Source organism: Rhinolophus ferrumequinum, chromosome 19 (genome assembly GCF_004115265.2).
Source record: "Rhinolophus ferrumequinum isolate MPI-CBG mRhiFer1 chromosome 19, mRhiFer1_v1.p, whole genome shotgun sequence".
Taxonomy (NCBI): domain Eukaryota; kingdom Metazoa; phylum Chordata; class Mammalia; order Chiroptera; family Rhinolophidae; genus Rhinolophus; species Rhinolophus ferrumequinum.
In genome coordinates, this window is record NC_046302.1 from 30196365 (window position 1) to 30211516 (window position 15152).

The 15152-nt window shown below is 38.3% G+C and overlaps 1 protein-coding gene across 13 annotated transcripts in view; it reads left to right on the plus strand.

Annotated features, from left to right (window-relative positions):
• Nucleotides 1-15152, plus strand: part of FHOD3 (formin homology 2 domain containing 3) — a 436559-nt gene that overhangs the window by 239847 nt on the left and 181560 nt on the right. For all 13 annotated transcript variants that reach the window (XM_033087594.1, XM_033087595.1, XM_033087598.1 and 10 more), the window contains one exon: nt 11842-11936. In XM_033087594.1, coding sequence (XP_032943485.1) covers nt 11842-11936 — 95 coding nt within the window. The remainder of the gene's footprint in view (nt 1-11841; nt 11937-15152) is intronic.

The window sequence follows — 15152 nt, forward strand, 5'->3', positions numbered from 1 at the left end:
TTTTTCTCTTTTTAAAGGAAGTTTCATTATTTTTCTTCATCTTCTTTCTTTGAACATCACTGACTTAGAACTGATAGGTAAGGAGAGTACGAATGAGTCACAATAGGAAGGTTTCCAATTCTTTGCCTCTTATGCACATGTTGGTTTTATTCTAGGTCATAAAAATAATATCATAAAGTACATTTATCAAGCTTGTAATACTTTTAAAGAATTTAGGTTTAAGCCATAGGCAAATGGCTACTACAATAGATCCATCCACATTTTTAAAAAGTCCCACTGTGGAGGTCCACAACAAAGTAATAAAGTACTCTGAGAAGAAACTAAGGATTACTTTATTTAAAAAATTCTGTACTGCATTGCTTGCTGTTGTGATTTTAAAATAATATTTAAAAGTTGAAATTTTGAAACTGTCCACCAAACATGATGAGGCCTGGGAGTATTATCCAACAATTTGGAGTTTGGGGGAGAAGCAAACTAAGCTGGTGGGAAACAGCATCACCTACATAGTTCCTTCCACAGTCTTCCACCGCACTTTGAGTTTGGTTTGGGTTAGTGAGCGAGGACAGAGCCCTAACCCAGCAGAGCTCTTAGGTAATGGTTTGGTGTAGCATGGACCAGTGGTTCACATCCCTGGCTGTGCAGGACGATCACCTGTGCAACTTTGACAAACATGGATGCCACGTCCACTCCCAGGACCAATTAAATCAGATGCTGAAAGTGGGGCTGCAGGGGGTGGTAAGGTGTGGTTTAAGGCTTGTCAGGCAGCAATTTTCCCCTGTACCCCTGCCCGAAAGCCCTGAGCAGGGTCAGTGCCTGGGGTGCTGGCCGCCAAGGTAATCGCAGGACACAGGTCCTTTTCAGGGGACACGCTGGCGAGACCAGCACTCCTCAGGCGGACCAGCAGCAGCAGGTTGCATCTAGATGCAGAGTCACTAATAGTGATCAAATTTATGTCAGTTTAGTAAGTTGGGTGTTCTTTTCTTTTTTAGGAAGTCAAATTGTAAAGGTGTTGAAATCCTAGAGAACAATACAGAATTAAATACTGGAATACACTGAGATTGCTTTAAATAATGCCCAAAAGTGTATTTCTGATTTTTATGGAATCACATCTGGGATGCCTGGAACTGCAGATATAAACACCTATTAGAAGGGCTCTCCCTAGTGCCAGGCACTTCATATTGCATCTCCACGAAGGGCTTTAAAGTAGTCATGTTACAGAAATGTAGAATTTTAGAGCTGAGGGGCTGCATTGTCCTGAAAACAGAAGTATGGGGAACCTTCAATGCATCTTTTCTCCTCTCCTGCCCCGGAAACTCATCTGTCTTCTCGCAGCTAATTGTTCCCCATCCTTTAAGTTGTGACTCTATGTCCTCTTCCGCGGTACCTTCTCTAATTACCCAGGCTCATACCAACCCCACCCTTCTATGAATTGGGGTGTTTATGAGCCCCAACCCACCCCGCTTGGGCTTAATTGCTCTCTCAAGCTTCATTCCTTTTGCCTCTGTCACCCCAAAATACAGGTGAGCCATTTGGAAGGGATGCCCCATGTGTATGCCTCTTGTGCCTCCCTTCCCTAAGCCAGGGGAGGTGCTGCTTCTCCCAGGGTCTCTGTCAAGTGAGCCTTTGTCATTGGCTCGTGATGCCACCCCGGGTCCCTGTGGGAAGAGCAGGGTTAGACTGAGCCGGGAGATGAGCAGGATCGCGCCACTGCTGAGCTTGTGGAGTCTGTTTCTGGTTCATTTCATCTCTGGTTCTGAGGTGCCTTGGGAAGGCTGTGTGCTTCCAGTGGTATTTCATTGGATGTAAGTCCTGAAAGACTATTATAAAACAGATCATTAAAATGACTATTTTTCTTTTCGTAAAGAAATTAGGAGTCTGCCAAATTTTTTTTTAGAAGCTCAAAACCTGCTGATCTATTAAACCGTTCTTCATTCCTTTGGTTTTACCTTAAAAAAAAAAGGAGGGTTGGGGGGAATGTGGAATGGGAAAGACTGAGAGAGGCCGGGGAGCATAGGCATAATTGAAGGCACAACACTCTCAGAAGTAATGAGGCTGGCTGTTCCTGTTTTGGTGGCTGCTGAGGGACTACTTTTAACATTTAGTATGGGAATCTGGGATTTAAACTTGGCTGCTGCTGAGAAGGTGAAGGAATACTCCAGAAATAAATCAGTCCCGTATGTGGCATTAGATGGGAGGAGAAGGTGCAGAGAGCTTGGCTGCTTAATGACCTGGTGGGAAGGTTGATCAGAAAGAACCAAACCAATGATCCTGTTTTAGGGGTCCTAGTCGAGGGCCCTCTGTTTGTGAGAGTCACTGATTAAACTTGCAAGTGGTAAGAGAGGCCCTTAGGCCTGATTTCTTTAAAAATGTATCTAGGGGACCTTTTTTTTTTTTTTAGGAAACAGGAATCTTGGGGTGGAGAGGGATTAGTAATTTTTCTAAGAATGCTTCTGAAAATTTGTATCGCAAATACTGCTAAATATCAGCAGGGGACTCAAAATTTTGACACCTTGTTGGAGCTCTTCCTGCTGATTAAATTCTTGTCTCTAGTCTAGAATTGGCAGCTTCTCCTTAATTTTCATGCAGTAATCAGTACTGAAAGAATATTTCTTTGACAGTTGCCCTTGGGGAAAACTGGGCCTGGGCTTGTTATTTAGGGCAGACAGTTAAGTGGGAGAGAGACTAATAATAATGCGGACTCCAAGGTCTCCACTTAGTTCCAAGAATGTCAACATTATCAACCTCTTTTCAATATTTACTGCAGGCTTTGGTGAAAATGGAAATTGGGAGCCAGCAAATCCATTTCAGAGTTAAGAAGAGTAAGTTTTAATGGTCTGATTAAAATAAGATGAAATCCCATCTTTAAGATAAATTAGCCTTTCCCAGAAGATAAGGTTTTAGTGGTAGTAATGGTTTTTCCTTCTCTGAAGATAATGTTGATTTAAGAACTCTCAGTGACTGTCAGAGTCCCCCACTGTGTTCTGGTTGAAGAAAGCAGGGTCAGTCTTGGGCTTACATAGGCCTCCGGAAAGAATTGATCTGATCCAACAACATAGCAACATCCATCTTCACTCCCAATGCACAAGTCACAGGTCTCCTTTCACCCTCCAAAAAACCCCCTAATGACCACTGATCACTGTTCGTAGCAGAAAATTTCCTTTGTATTGAGGCAATTCTTTAATTTTTCATACAACCAGTCTATTTTTTCTGTACTTTTAGTTGAAATAAATAGGAATTCTTTGCAGTCACATTTTCAAGTGGTAAAATAGCTGATCTTATGAAATGGCTGTTGCGTAGACTTTCCTTCCTTTTGTGAAAAGAAAAATCAAGTCAAGAGTGGGAAAACACAATGAATAAGTCTAGAAATCTAAATGTACAGGCATGATGGTAAAATGTATACAGGTGAAAAAAGAGTCCCTGATACTATCCTGACAATTTCTTTGTAATTTTGAAATTACATCAAAATTAAAAGTTACCCAAAAATGCAAAAAAAAAAAAAAAAAAAAAAAAGGTGAGAAGTTGCTATAGGAAGGCAAAGTGAAATACTCAGCCTTCAGTGGGAGGGATCTTTTGTTTCATGGTGGAACCAGAGGGTCAAATATGCAAGTGGATACCTAGTTTACAAACCAAAGCCTTCTCTAGTACATTAAAAAGGCTGGTTTATACGTAGTAAAATGTGATATACCCATAGTTATAACAGTGCTTTTTAAAAATAAAACAACCAACATTAAAAATTCTTAGGCCTAAACTGTGTAAGTCCCTTGAGAATGTAATGTAGCTTTTGAATGTCTGAGCCCATTTACAGAATACACGTGACCTGTAATTTCACTATAATATTGAGTGAGAAGAATGGATAAGGGGTTTATTAAAAGACCACACAGGGCAGCAGGGTTTAAGAGCTCTTTGTTTAGAAAGTGAGATGACTCTGCCAGGAAGGAATTACCTTTCAGCTTCTTCCATGGCATTTTTGGCATCTTTGGCCAAAGTAAAGGACATGAACAAGCAAGCAAATAGTGATTTGGGATTGTTTGAGTGTACATTTCTGATGTGTAAGAAATTCTTTTTAAAAAAATTATGTCTATGTTTATGGTTTGTAGAATGAATATATATTATATATATAAGGACTTCTCTTAAATACAAAGTACGTGTAACTAATTGACAATTGATAGCCTTAGAATTGAAACCCTTAGGTGGTAGCAGAAGGTTTCAGAGCCACAGGAACCCAGATAGTGTGGGCAAGAAGCTGAAACACAGGTTGCCTGGGCATATGAGGAGCCCTGGGCCTCATACTGAGGCAGGAGGGAGACAGAAGATTTTCCAAGTTTAGCTGACATTTTCAAAGCATTGGAAAATTCAGTGGTAATAACATCTATCATGGATTAGAAAAAGAGTAGGAGTCAAGGTAGGGAGATCAGCTGGGATCAGCAGTTACTAAAATCCAGGAGAGACATTGGAAGCTGGACCTGAGGCAATGATGGTGGCAGAGCAGAATAAAGAATGGGCCAGCTCTCTCCTTGAAGAATTAAGAAGGGGAGCCCCAGAGAACCTAAAAGTATCAGGGAGATAATGGAGGAGTCATTCAGGAAGGTGACCTGTAGAGTGTTTTGGGAAGTCTTGGGCTCACTGCAAAATGTACATACATGAATCTGATCCTAAACAGCATAGCAAAGATTTTGAGAACCAAATAACAAGGTAGATCACTGTCCAGGTCTCAGACCAGCCACTGGATACACAGACAGGACCAATCCAAATGGCACAGCAAGAGCTTTGAAGATGGAACTGGCATTGGAACCATAGCCCACAAAAGGCAGGTCATAGCATGTGGCTTGAAATGAATCAGGTTAATTGCTTGCTTAAACAAAAATGTGAACATTTTCTATAATATTTAAATAAAATCCAGAGTCTTATAATTTTCAAACTGTCCAGGATATAAGCCAAAATTACTTGCCATACAATAAACTAGGAAAATTTGAACTTTCATGGGAAAAAAGACAAATCAACACACCCCAGTGCCAACATGACAAAGATATTGGATTTTTCAAATACTTTAAAGCAGCTAATTAAAACAACTGCCTCAGGAAGTAAGGGAAGATGAAAGTCTCAGCAGAGAAAGATATAGAAGATATAAAGAAGAACCAAATGGAAAATTTAGAACTGAAAAATGTAATAACCAAAACAAAAAGCTCACTAAATGGGAGCAGTAACAAATTGGAAAGGACAGTCCTAAATTCAGATGCACCAGTAATTATATGAAATGTGACTGGCCTAGTCACAACAATTAAAGAGCAGAGATAATCAGAATGAATAAACAAAACAAGACCCAACTAAATGCAGCCTACAGGCAACCCACTTAATGCTATAGATAGTTTAAAAGCAAAAAGATACAGAAATAAATAACCATGCAAACACTAATCAAAGGAAGGCTATATTAACATTAGAGAAAGTAGACTCTAGAAAAAAATGGCAAAGGATAAAGTGGGCATTATAATGCAATTATGTTTTCTGATCATAATGGAATTAAACTAGAAAGGGAACAAGAATATCTCCAAACACTTGGAAATTAAACAGCACACTTCTAAATAATCCATATGTTGAAGAGAAATTCTCAGTGGAAATTGGAAAATATTTTGAATTAAAATGAAAATACAAAATATCAAAATTTGCAGGATGAAGTTGAAATAATACCTAGAGGGGCATTTATAGCATTACATGCTTATATTAGAAAAAAAATAATACAAATACCATCTTAAGAAACAAGAATAAAAAAAGACAAATAAACCCAACAATTAGAAAGAAGGAAATAATAAAGAGTAGAAATTAATGAAATTGAAAACAGAAAAACAGGGGACAATCAGTGGAATAAAAGTAAAAATAAATTAAAAATAACAAGCAATAACAACAAAGAAAAAAAAGGACACTCATTGCTAACATCTGGAATGAAGAGGGGATATCATGACAGACCCCAAAGACATTAAATGAGTGATCAGAGAATACTATGAACAATTCTAAGCACATAAAATTGATACCTTAAATGAAATGGACCAATTCCTTAAAAACCACAAGCTACCAAAATGAAACAGATAACATAACTAACCCTATTACTATAACTGTTATTAACTATGACTATTAAAGAAATTTAATTTGCAGTTAAAAACCTTCTGAAAAAGGAGTCTCAAGGCCCAGATAGTTTCCTGGTGAATTCTACCAAAGATTTGAAGACAAAATAAAGCCAATTTTATATCATCTCTTCCAGAAAATAGACGAGGATGGAATACTTCCCAACTCATTTTATAAGGCCCACATTACGATGGTATGAAATGAGACAAAGACAGGATACTACAGACCAATCTCTCTCATGAACCAAGACGCAAAAATCCTCAGCTTAATATAAGCAAGTCCAGCAATACATGAAAAGAATGATCAAGAGGGAATGCAAAGCTGGTTCAATATTTGAAATTCATTCTGTGTAATCCACTCCATTAACAATGTGAAGAGAAAACATAATATCAATTGAAGTAGAAAAAGCATTTGACAAAATTCAGCATCCATTTATGATAAAAGAAAAACTTAGTAAACTAGAAATGGGGGGTAACTTCCTTTCCTTTATAAAGGACAATGTACAAAAACCTATAGCTAACATCACGATTGGTGGTGAAAAACTAAATGCTTTTCCACTAATATTGAGAACAAGGCAAGTGTGTCCACTCTTACCAGTCAAATTGAACATTATACTGAAAGTCTTAACCAGGGCAATAAGACGGGGAAAAGGAGGTGGGGGGGATATAGATTGGGAAGGAAGAAATACAGTTTTTCTTCATCACAGATAGTATTATTGTCTATATAGGAAATACCAAGAAATCTACAAAAACAAAACCTAAACAACTGCTAGGATTAATATATTTAACAAAGTTACAAGATATAAAACCAACACAAAAAAATCAATTTTATTTCTAAAATAAACAGTTGGGAATGGAAAAGTTTTTAAAATATTATTTCTAATAGTTTGCAAAAAACATGAAATACTTATAAACTTAGCAAAAAAACATATACAAGGGCTGTAGTTAAAAACAACCAAACACCGATGAAACAATCAGAGAAGATCTAAATTAACAGACATAATGGGTTCATGGATTAGAAGATTCAACAGAGAAAGATTCAACAGAGAAATTCTCAGTGGAAATTGGAAAATATTTTGAATTAAAATGAAAATACAAAATATCAAAATTTGCAGGATGAAGTTGAAATAATACCTAGAGGGGCATTTATAGTAGTACATGCTTATATTAGAAAAAAATAATATAAACACTACCTTAAGAAACAAATAAAAAAAAGAAAAAGAAACCCAACAATTAGAAGGCAATAATAAAGAGTAGGAATTAATGAATTTGAAAACAGAAAAACGGGACAATCAGTGGAACAAAAGTAAAAATAAATAAAAAATAAAGATGTCAATTCTCCCAAAATTTATCTATAGATTTAATGCATTTCCCGTAATACTTCCAGAAAGATGTGTTTTTATAGATTTAGGCAAGCTGCTTCCAAAATTTATTTGAAAAGGCAAAAAGACAAGAATAGCCAAAGCAATTTTGAAAAGGAAGAATGACATTTTAGGAACCATACGACCTGATTCTAAGAAGCTATGGTAATCAAGATAGTGTGGGATTGGCAAAGGGGTAAACAGATGAGTGGAACAGAATAGAGTCCAGAAATAAATCCACACAAATATAGCCAATTGATTTTTGGCAAATTTGCAAAAGCAATTAAAGGATAGTCTCTTCAACGATGGTGTTAGATCAATTAGACAACTACATGAAAAGAAAATGAACCTCAATCACTTTATACAAAAAATTATCTCAAAATGGGTCATATATCTAAATATAAAAAGTAAAACTATAACATTTTTAGAGGGAACAGAAGAAAATCTTTGTGAGTTTGGGTTAGGCAGAGGGCTCACTCCCCCACTTTGTGTCTTTGAGATTCTTTTCACATGTGCTTCTGTTCAGTAGATAATTGATGTTTCACTTCTGTGAGGTAGTTCACATGACTAACGTTTATTGAGAACTTAACGCTGAGTCAGGCATTGTTCTAATCCAATGCCTACAACAGCCCTGAGACATAGGTAGTACAGTGTAACTGTCTCATTTTTGAGATGAGGGAAGTGAAGCACAGAAACATGACTAAAGATGCCTACCTAGAGTCAGAGTCAATTCCATGAGCTGCAGAACAACAAATGCTTTGGGCGGCCTCTTGTTAGACCTGTGCTGTTTGTTACCCACCACTCTGTTCTGACATTCTCATCATTCTTCTTGAAAACGCAAATCACTAATTTTCGCGGCTCCTGTGACCCAGGCTGTCATCTACTTTTCTTTCTGTTTTGGTTTTATTCACAGACCCGCATTTAGGGTGGTGGTTTTTTGCTGTTGAATCACAGCGCAGTATTAAACTTCTTGAATCTATTGAGCGCCACCTTGTGTCTGCAGTGGGTTTTACAGAAAGCAGTGCTTTAGCATTAGGGTTAGGGGACAGAAGATACAGTAGGAAATGTTTTGATGGCCAAAATATTGTGACAAATCAGTGTGATCAGAATCTTGAATACTATTAGACATGACTTTTCTTGTGACTTCCCTCCTCCAAGGTGATCAGTTGATTGAATCTTGTTGGGAAACAGATCACAGAGAGAAAACAGAAATTCAAGATGTCTGAAATCTCACTTTGCCTTCTCCTTTGTAACAATGTCCTGGCTGCCTGGGCTTTCTGCAGTCCCAGAGGCCCTGAGCAGTTAAGGTGTAAACTTTCATTCCTTGCTTTTCAGCTCTGAGGGTTGGATTCTCCCAAGGGATGCTTCTCCCAAAGGTTGAAGAGTTTAGATTGTCTCTCATGTGTGCCTTTGGGCTGATTTACAGGATGCTAAAATCTGCCTCCAGTTTGCTTCTGTATCAGTGGAATTCAAATGGGAAAAGGACTGTGGTGCAAGCTCCCCTTCCCTAAAGATTTGCCGGTTTGTTTTGGGAGGGAGAGGAGGAAAAAAAAGGGGGAGAAGGGGAAAAATGGGGCAGAACGCGCTGAATTCTCAGACGCCTTCCCCGAAGAGGGGGCTGTATCTTTCTGAAAAATGGAGAGGTGTGCTGAGAGGGATGGACTAGTAAAAAGTTGTAAAAACCAGGAAAAGCACCCAGCACATTACATTATACAGGCTTACTTTGTTCCTTTTTTGTATATGTGTTTACTTTTTTATTACAGAAGTAATAGATACTCATAATGGAAAAGTGGGAAAACAGGAAAAAAAACACATCCAAAGAACACACACCCACTCCTAATGCTGAGCATATCAGGGGATTTCCTTTCCTGCTATGCATGAAGATTTTCATGTTTTATTGAATTATGTGATGTTTATAATTTTCTACTTCTTAATTATTGTATCGGAAGCATTTTACAGGTTAGGACATAGATTTGGTAAATTACTTTGTATGCCGAGTTCTCGAATGATGGTAGATATTTAAGTTTTAGTTGATATTTTGATATTACAGATGACACTTCGGTGACTATCTTTGCTTTATCCTTTTTGTTTTTTTCTTTAATGTGGGGTTGTTTCCTTAAGGTAGATTCCCGACATCACAATGACTCGGCGGAGCCTAGAGAGGACTTGGAGGCTCTGAGAACAGACATGGAGGAGCCTGGCGGGAGGTGGACTCCGGCCCTTGGTAGTGATGGGGTTTGGGGCACATTCCCTCACTTTTCAGAGCCTCAGTTTGTTCCTCTGTCATATGGGGGTAAAAGAACTCACGGCGCAGTATGACTGTTGTATGAAATGCACATATAAAGTCCCCCCACCGAGCTTGGCACACAGTAGGCACTAAATATATATTAACTATTTTGAAAACAATTACAGCACTAAATAGTCTTATTACAGGATTGTACCAATTTGCCCTGCCTCTGGTAATGTATGAAGTTGCTTGTTTAATCTTTCTAGCAATTGATAACCAAATTATTTCTTTTTAAAATATCTTGGATAATTTAAGTGAAAATGCTACCTCAATATTGTTTTAATTTATATATTTTTTATTATAGTGAGAATGAACAACTTTGTGTGTTTTTGTAAGCCAGATTGTTGTCTCGCTTATGAAATGCTTTTGGGTTTTTCTATTGGCATTTAGTATTTTCTTATCAATTTGTATGAATTGTTTATATAATACATCATTTAAACCTGTATCATGTTTGCTGTCATATGTCCTTTTATCTAGTATTATCTTCTTATAGCTAACTTTGGTTTTCTTTGTATGTCACATACATATTTTTCATTTAGATGAGAAAGTGGTTGTAATCATGATCTCTTCATTATAAATTCTATAAATGAATATTTTATTGGGACTATAATATTTCTTGCAAATAATGACAGTATTATATATTCATTTCCAACCATCCTACCTCTCATTGTTTTTCATGTCTTATTAAATTTGCCTGAAACTCTAGAGCAGTATTAAATAATCATGGGATTAGTGGGTATCATTTAAAAATGGTTCCTGATTTTAATAGGAATAGCTCCAGTGTTTCACCATTAAATGGAATATGAATCTGTTATTTCCAAAAATATTGTTTATTTTGTCAAGACTATGTTCAATTAATTTTTAAAATTCTGAGTTCTTACATATTTAGGAGGATAATTTTTCTTAGAATTATTATGTGGTTTTTTAAATTTGGTCTTTTGTTGGATAGGATAATAAAGGTTTTCTACCATCACACGTATATTTGTAAGAATGGAATTAGTGTATACCCCCTATTTTGTGTTTTGCTCTTTTCAATCAACACTATTTTATATAGACTGTTTCTTGTAACCTACATATGAACTTGTGTGTGGGGGTAATGCATAAAGAAAAAATGTAAGAAAAACACACCAATATATTAAGAATGATTATCTTGAATTATGGGATTATAAATTATTTTCACTTTACTCCTGTGTATTTTCCAGTTTTCTAAAATTTTCTAAAATTCGTGTCCTATTGTTACCAGAAAAAAAAAGTGTTGCCTAAAAATGCCATGCCAATTAATTATGGGTGAAATAAGATTTAGGAGGTCTACTTAGAGTATGTAATTTCTGTTCATTATCTAGAGTCCAAATTATTTTGATACTAAGGGAGCTGAAAAAATAGAGTTAATATTTTTTTTAAAGGTAATAACATGGCTTGTATTTTCTTTTTGAATAATGACAATATATGGTGACTATATTTTACTTAACTGAAAATTTAGGACTTTGTGTCTGACAAATGATATTTTTAATGTTTTTTGACATTTTTAAAATCTGAAAATCTTTAAAAGGACTTATAAATAATGTTTAAATATATATGTATCCCTTATCTAAAGGATTCAAATGGTATTAGCTCAGGATGGTTTCATAGCATCTGGGACCTGCCCGACCACACACAGGGGCACTAGATAGGTTGCTTTTGGAAACTTCATCTGTCCTTTTGGCCCTAGCGGGAGGCCACAATCCAGACACCATCTTGTAGATATCTTTGCTCAGTCTGTGTCTACACACAGATATAGAAACATAAAAACATGTATTTATACATCAAGGCACAGAGAAACAACAATCACTGATTTGGTGCCTTAATTGCATCTTCCAGATGCCCGGAATAGCCCTTGTTTCTTCTGCTGTGGTCCACACTTTTTCTCTGAAATAAGATTTTGATAATTTCAGAGCCCAGGAATTCTCTTCAGATTTGGTTCTTAACATATTGTGTACTTAAAATAAGAAAATCTCAACTAGCATTATGATGACTGAAAATTATATTTACATGTAAAACCATAATGTCTCCTTGCTTCTTGTTCTCTTCTTTTCTATAGCTTTGGGCCAGATTATGTTGTATGTGGATGGGATGAATGGAGTAATAAACCACAATGAAACCATTCAGTGGCTGTACACTCTCATTGGGTCAAAGGTAAGTGAAGGTTCTGGTTGAACATTTTACTCAGTTTGCACATCACACACCTTTCTTTCTGTTACCCTCTCTGCGATGGTTTTGCAGAAAGAAATCCTATTCAGTTTGGTTCCAGCCCTGTCACAGTACAAATGAGGACTCCTATTTTATAGATTTTAGAATACACTCAAATTGTGAAGAGTCTATGATTCTTTAATGCATTTTCTGTTTTCTTCTTTCAAGTTTTATTCAAATGCTTTCAGCACCTCTGGTTCTCCATGTTTAATTTAAAAATTATACCATAAATATAATATCAATCTTACCTGCTATATTTCATGTTCATATATGTTCAGTTACTTAAGTACATATTTATATTTATATGTTGTGGCTATGTATATGAATATTCCTATATATAGATGAAAGAATTTGAGACTGCCTTTCAACTCTACCATCCATTATAAAAGTAACCAACATGTATTAAAGATGTAACAGGCAACAGGCACCATTAGTAGATTGCCTTACAAGCATCTCTTTTAATCCACTTGAGACCACTCTGAGGTAAATAATGTTATTCCCATTTGTAGTTGGGAAAATAATGCTTGGTTACGAGAATTTCCTCCGTGGATATTAGCATGTCAGCCGTGCCTTGGCTATGAGGTCCTCACTGTGGAAGCGCTGTGCCAAGGAGGCAGATCCATCCCGTCATTTGAGGTGAAATGAAAGCTGGGGGAGACTCTTACATCATCCTCTCTGGGTTCTCAGGTGGGGCCTTGAGGGACCTAGTTGGAGGGGGAATTTGGAAGAAGTAGGAAGAAGGGATCCTGTCCTGAGCAGGTGCAAATGAACCAAAGCTAGAGTGTGGTCAGCTTTTGGGGTGAGGGTGGGGTGCAGCATCGTGGAGGAGATCAAAGTGACTGTAGTGGGCAACAGGGTCAGACAGACAAGGGTTTAGAGGGCCTGGATGGAGGATGTGAACCTGACTTAAGCAGGTCACGGAATCAACAAGCTCTCCAGGGGGTTCCCCATAGAGCATGTGGTCAGCCCCCACTATTCCTTTTCCCTGAATTCACTGCACCCCACTTTGGCAAGCCTATCAACCATGCACCAGTGCAGTGCTCTCAGTGGTGAGTCACATCTTTTGGCCTTGCCTCGCATTTTCTGCTTCCCCAAAACTCTGCTGTACTGCAGGAGTGCTCAGCCCTGATTTGACGTTGTGTCAAGAGCAGATCTACTTCGAGGCTGTACCTTCAGACTTCTAGAGTCCTGGTGAAGGTGCCCTTGTGTGAGTGGGAGGACCTTTTCTCTTTGAATGGCACTGGTATGCAGTACCCTTTGGGTCCCAGGTAGGTCCTTTGCTGACCCTTATATCTTCCTCTGAATTTTCTTTTTCCCAGTATTATTGATGTCAGAATTTTTCCCTGTTTCATAATAGAAACAGCCATGGTTTCTCTCAGGAGACTGAAAAACTCTTTTATTTTTTATTTGGCTTTGTTTTCTATGGGAAATGGAAACACTCTATTTGCAGACTGCTGTAGGTGACCTTAGGAGCTGAGTGGACTGCTGGGCCCACTACGTTGATCGAGCCAAGCTGAGGGAAGATTTATATCTCATATCCTGTTCCAGTGTTTTATGTCTTTTCCTTCCTTCTGCTGGGAGCCCTCCCCAACCTTCAGCCTTGGAGTTGCTCCCTCCAAGGCTCTCTGGATAGTCTCGGGGACCCCAAAAGCTAGGGAGATAGGAGGAGATTTTGCAATAAAAACGGACTTGTGGTGTATGTCACGGCTGAATAAGTAAGTCTTTATAGCTTCATTACGGTCATGATAAAACACCACCAGCCAGCCTTATTTCTAAAAGGAAATAAGACCTCACATGTGTACAGTAGGAAAAGTGACAGTCTTTTAGCTTATCACAAGCGAGGGCAAGTTCTAGGTGGTGGGATGGGAGGGAGAGGAGAAGACACAGAGAGAAAAGACACAAAGAAGAGGAGAGGGAGATGGGAAAAGAGAAGAAGAAAGACCACAGGGGAGGAAAAGAAAAGGGAGAGATGAGCAAAAGGAAACAGGCCTCACAGAGATGGAGCTGTCTGCCCAGTAGATGGGAGGGAGACTCAGAGCCATTGGTGTTGCGTCAGCATCCTGTAGATTTTTCTTTGGGGTCAGTCTGTAAGAAAAACAACCAACTAAAAAGGAACACGCAGGAAAATCCTTATTGCATTTCTAAATATCATGGAGAAATCACCAAATTAAGAGCCCTCAAGAATGAGTGTGTAGGATTCTGCTTCCCCAGCCTCTTTTTTACCTATGTGGCACATGCGGTATCTGGGAACCTGGGCAACTAACTGTTCTCCAGGCCTCTGTCTGAGGTGGGCTGTGTGCTTCCTCACCAGCCACGAGGGGATCGGTGCTGGTTTGTTTATTTTCCATCTTTCATTTTCCCAAAGGGCAGTCCATAGTAGTCTTTGGCTCCTACGTATGTTCAACCCTGGGCTGGTCAGTAGAGAACAAGAAAATAGAGACAAGGGTCAGCCTAAGCCTTGGAGTTGACAGGATTGTTAAAAAGCAGACAATGGGTGATGTCCACATCTGATGTGGTGATGTCAGAGGAAGGCCTCCCAGGGCCTCGCTGGACATGCTCAGTTCCAGGCTGATGGCCAGGAGTCAACAACAGCAGCAGCCACCAAGTTTGTTTTCAGTGTATTTCAAATGAGATCACCTCTTATTTACAAAACCAATAAGGTGTCCTCTGACAACCCCCCACACCCCATGTCTGGATAGTCAGGAATCTGCAAGAAGAATGGACGCACCAAACTGAAACTCTTAGGTTTCGAGAAGGAAACTTCAGTTCCTTCCTTAAACATGCAAATTGGGTAATATGGCCACAGGAAGCTTTCCTAGTTCAAATGAAAGTAAGACGTCAGGAAAGCCAGGGGTCCTAAGGGCTTTCTTTTGACTAAGAGTCAGATTTCTCAGAACCCAAAAGGTTTACCTTGAGATCCAGTGGTTTTTGCCTGAAACGGGCACAGAGTGACAATGAAATCCTGGGTTACAGAAACCTCGTCATTCTGTCTTCATAATTCTTCATTTTTTCTTCCATGAAAGGCAACAAGATGTGATTTTGCAGCCTGCCAGGAGGTCATTATGCAATGCATATTTGCAGATATTTGAGACTCAGAGCCAGAGGAGAAAATGATTTTGCAGCCAAATAATTACTTTTTAAAAGAAAGAAAAAAGTGTTTTC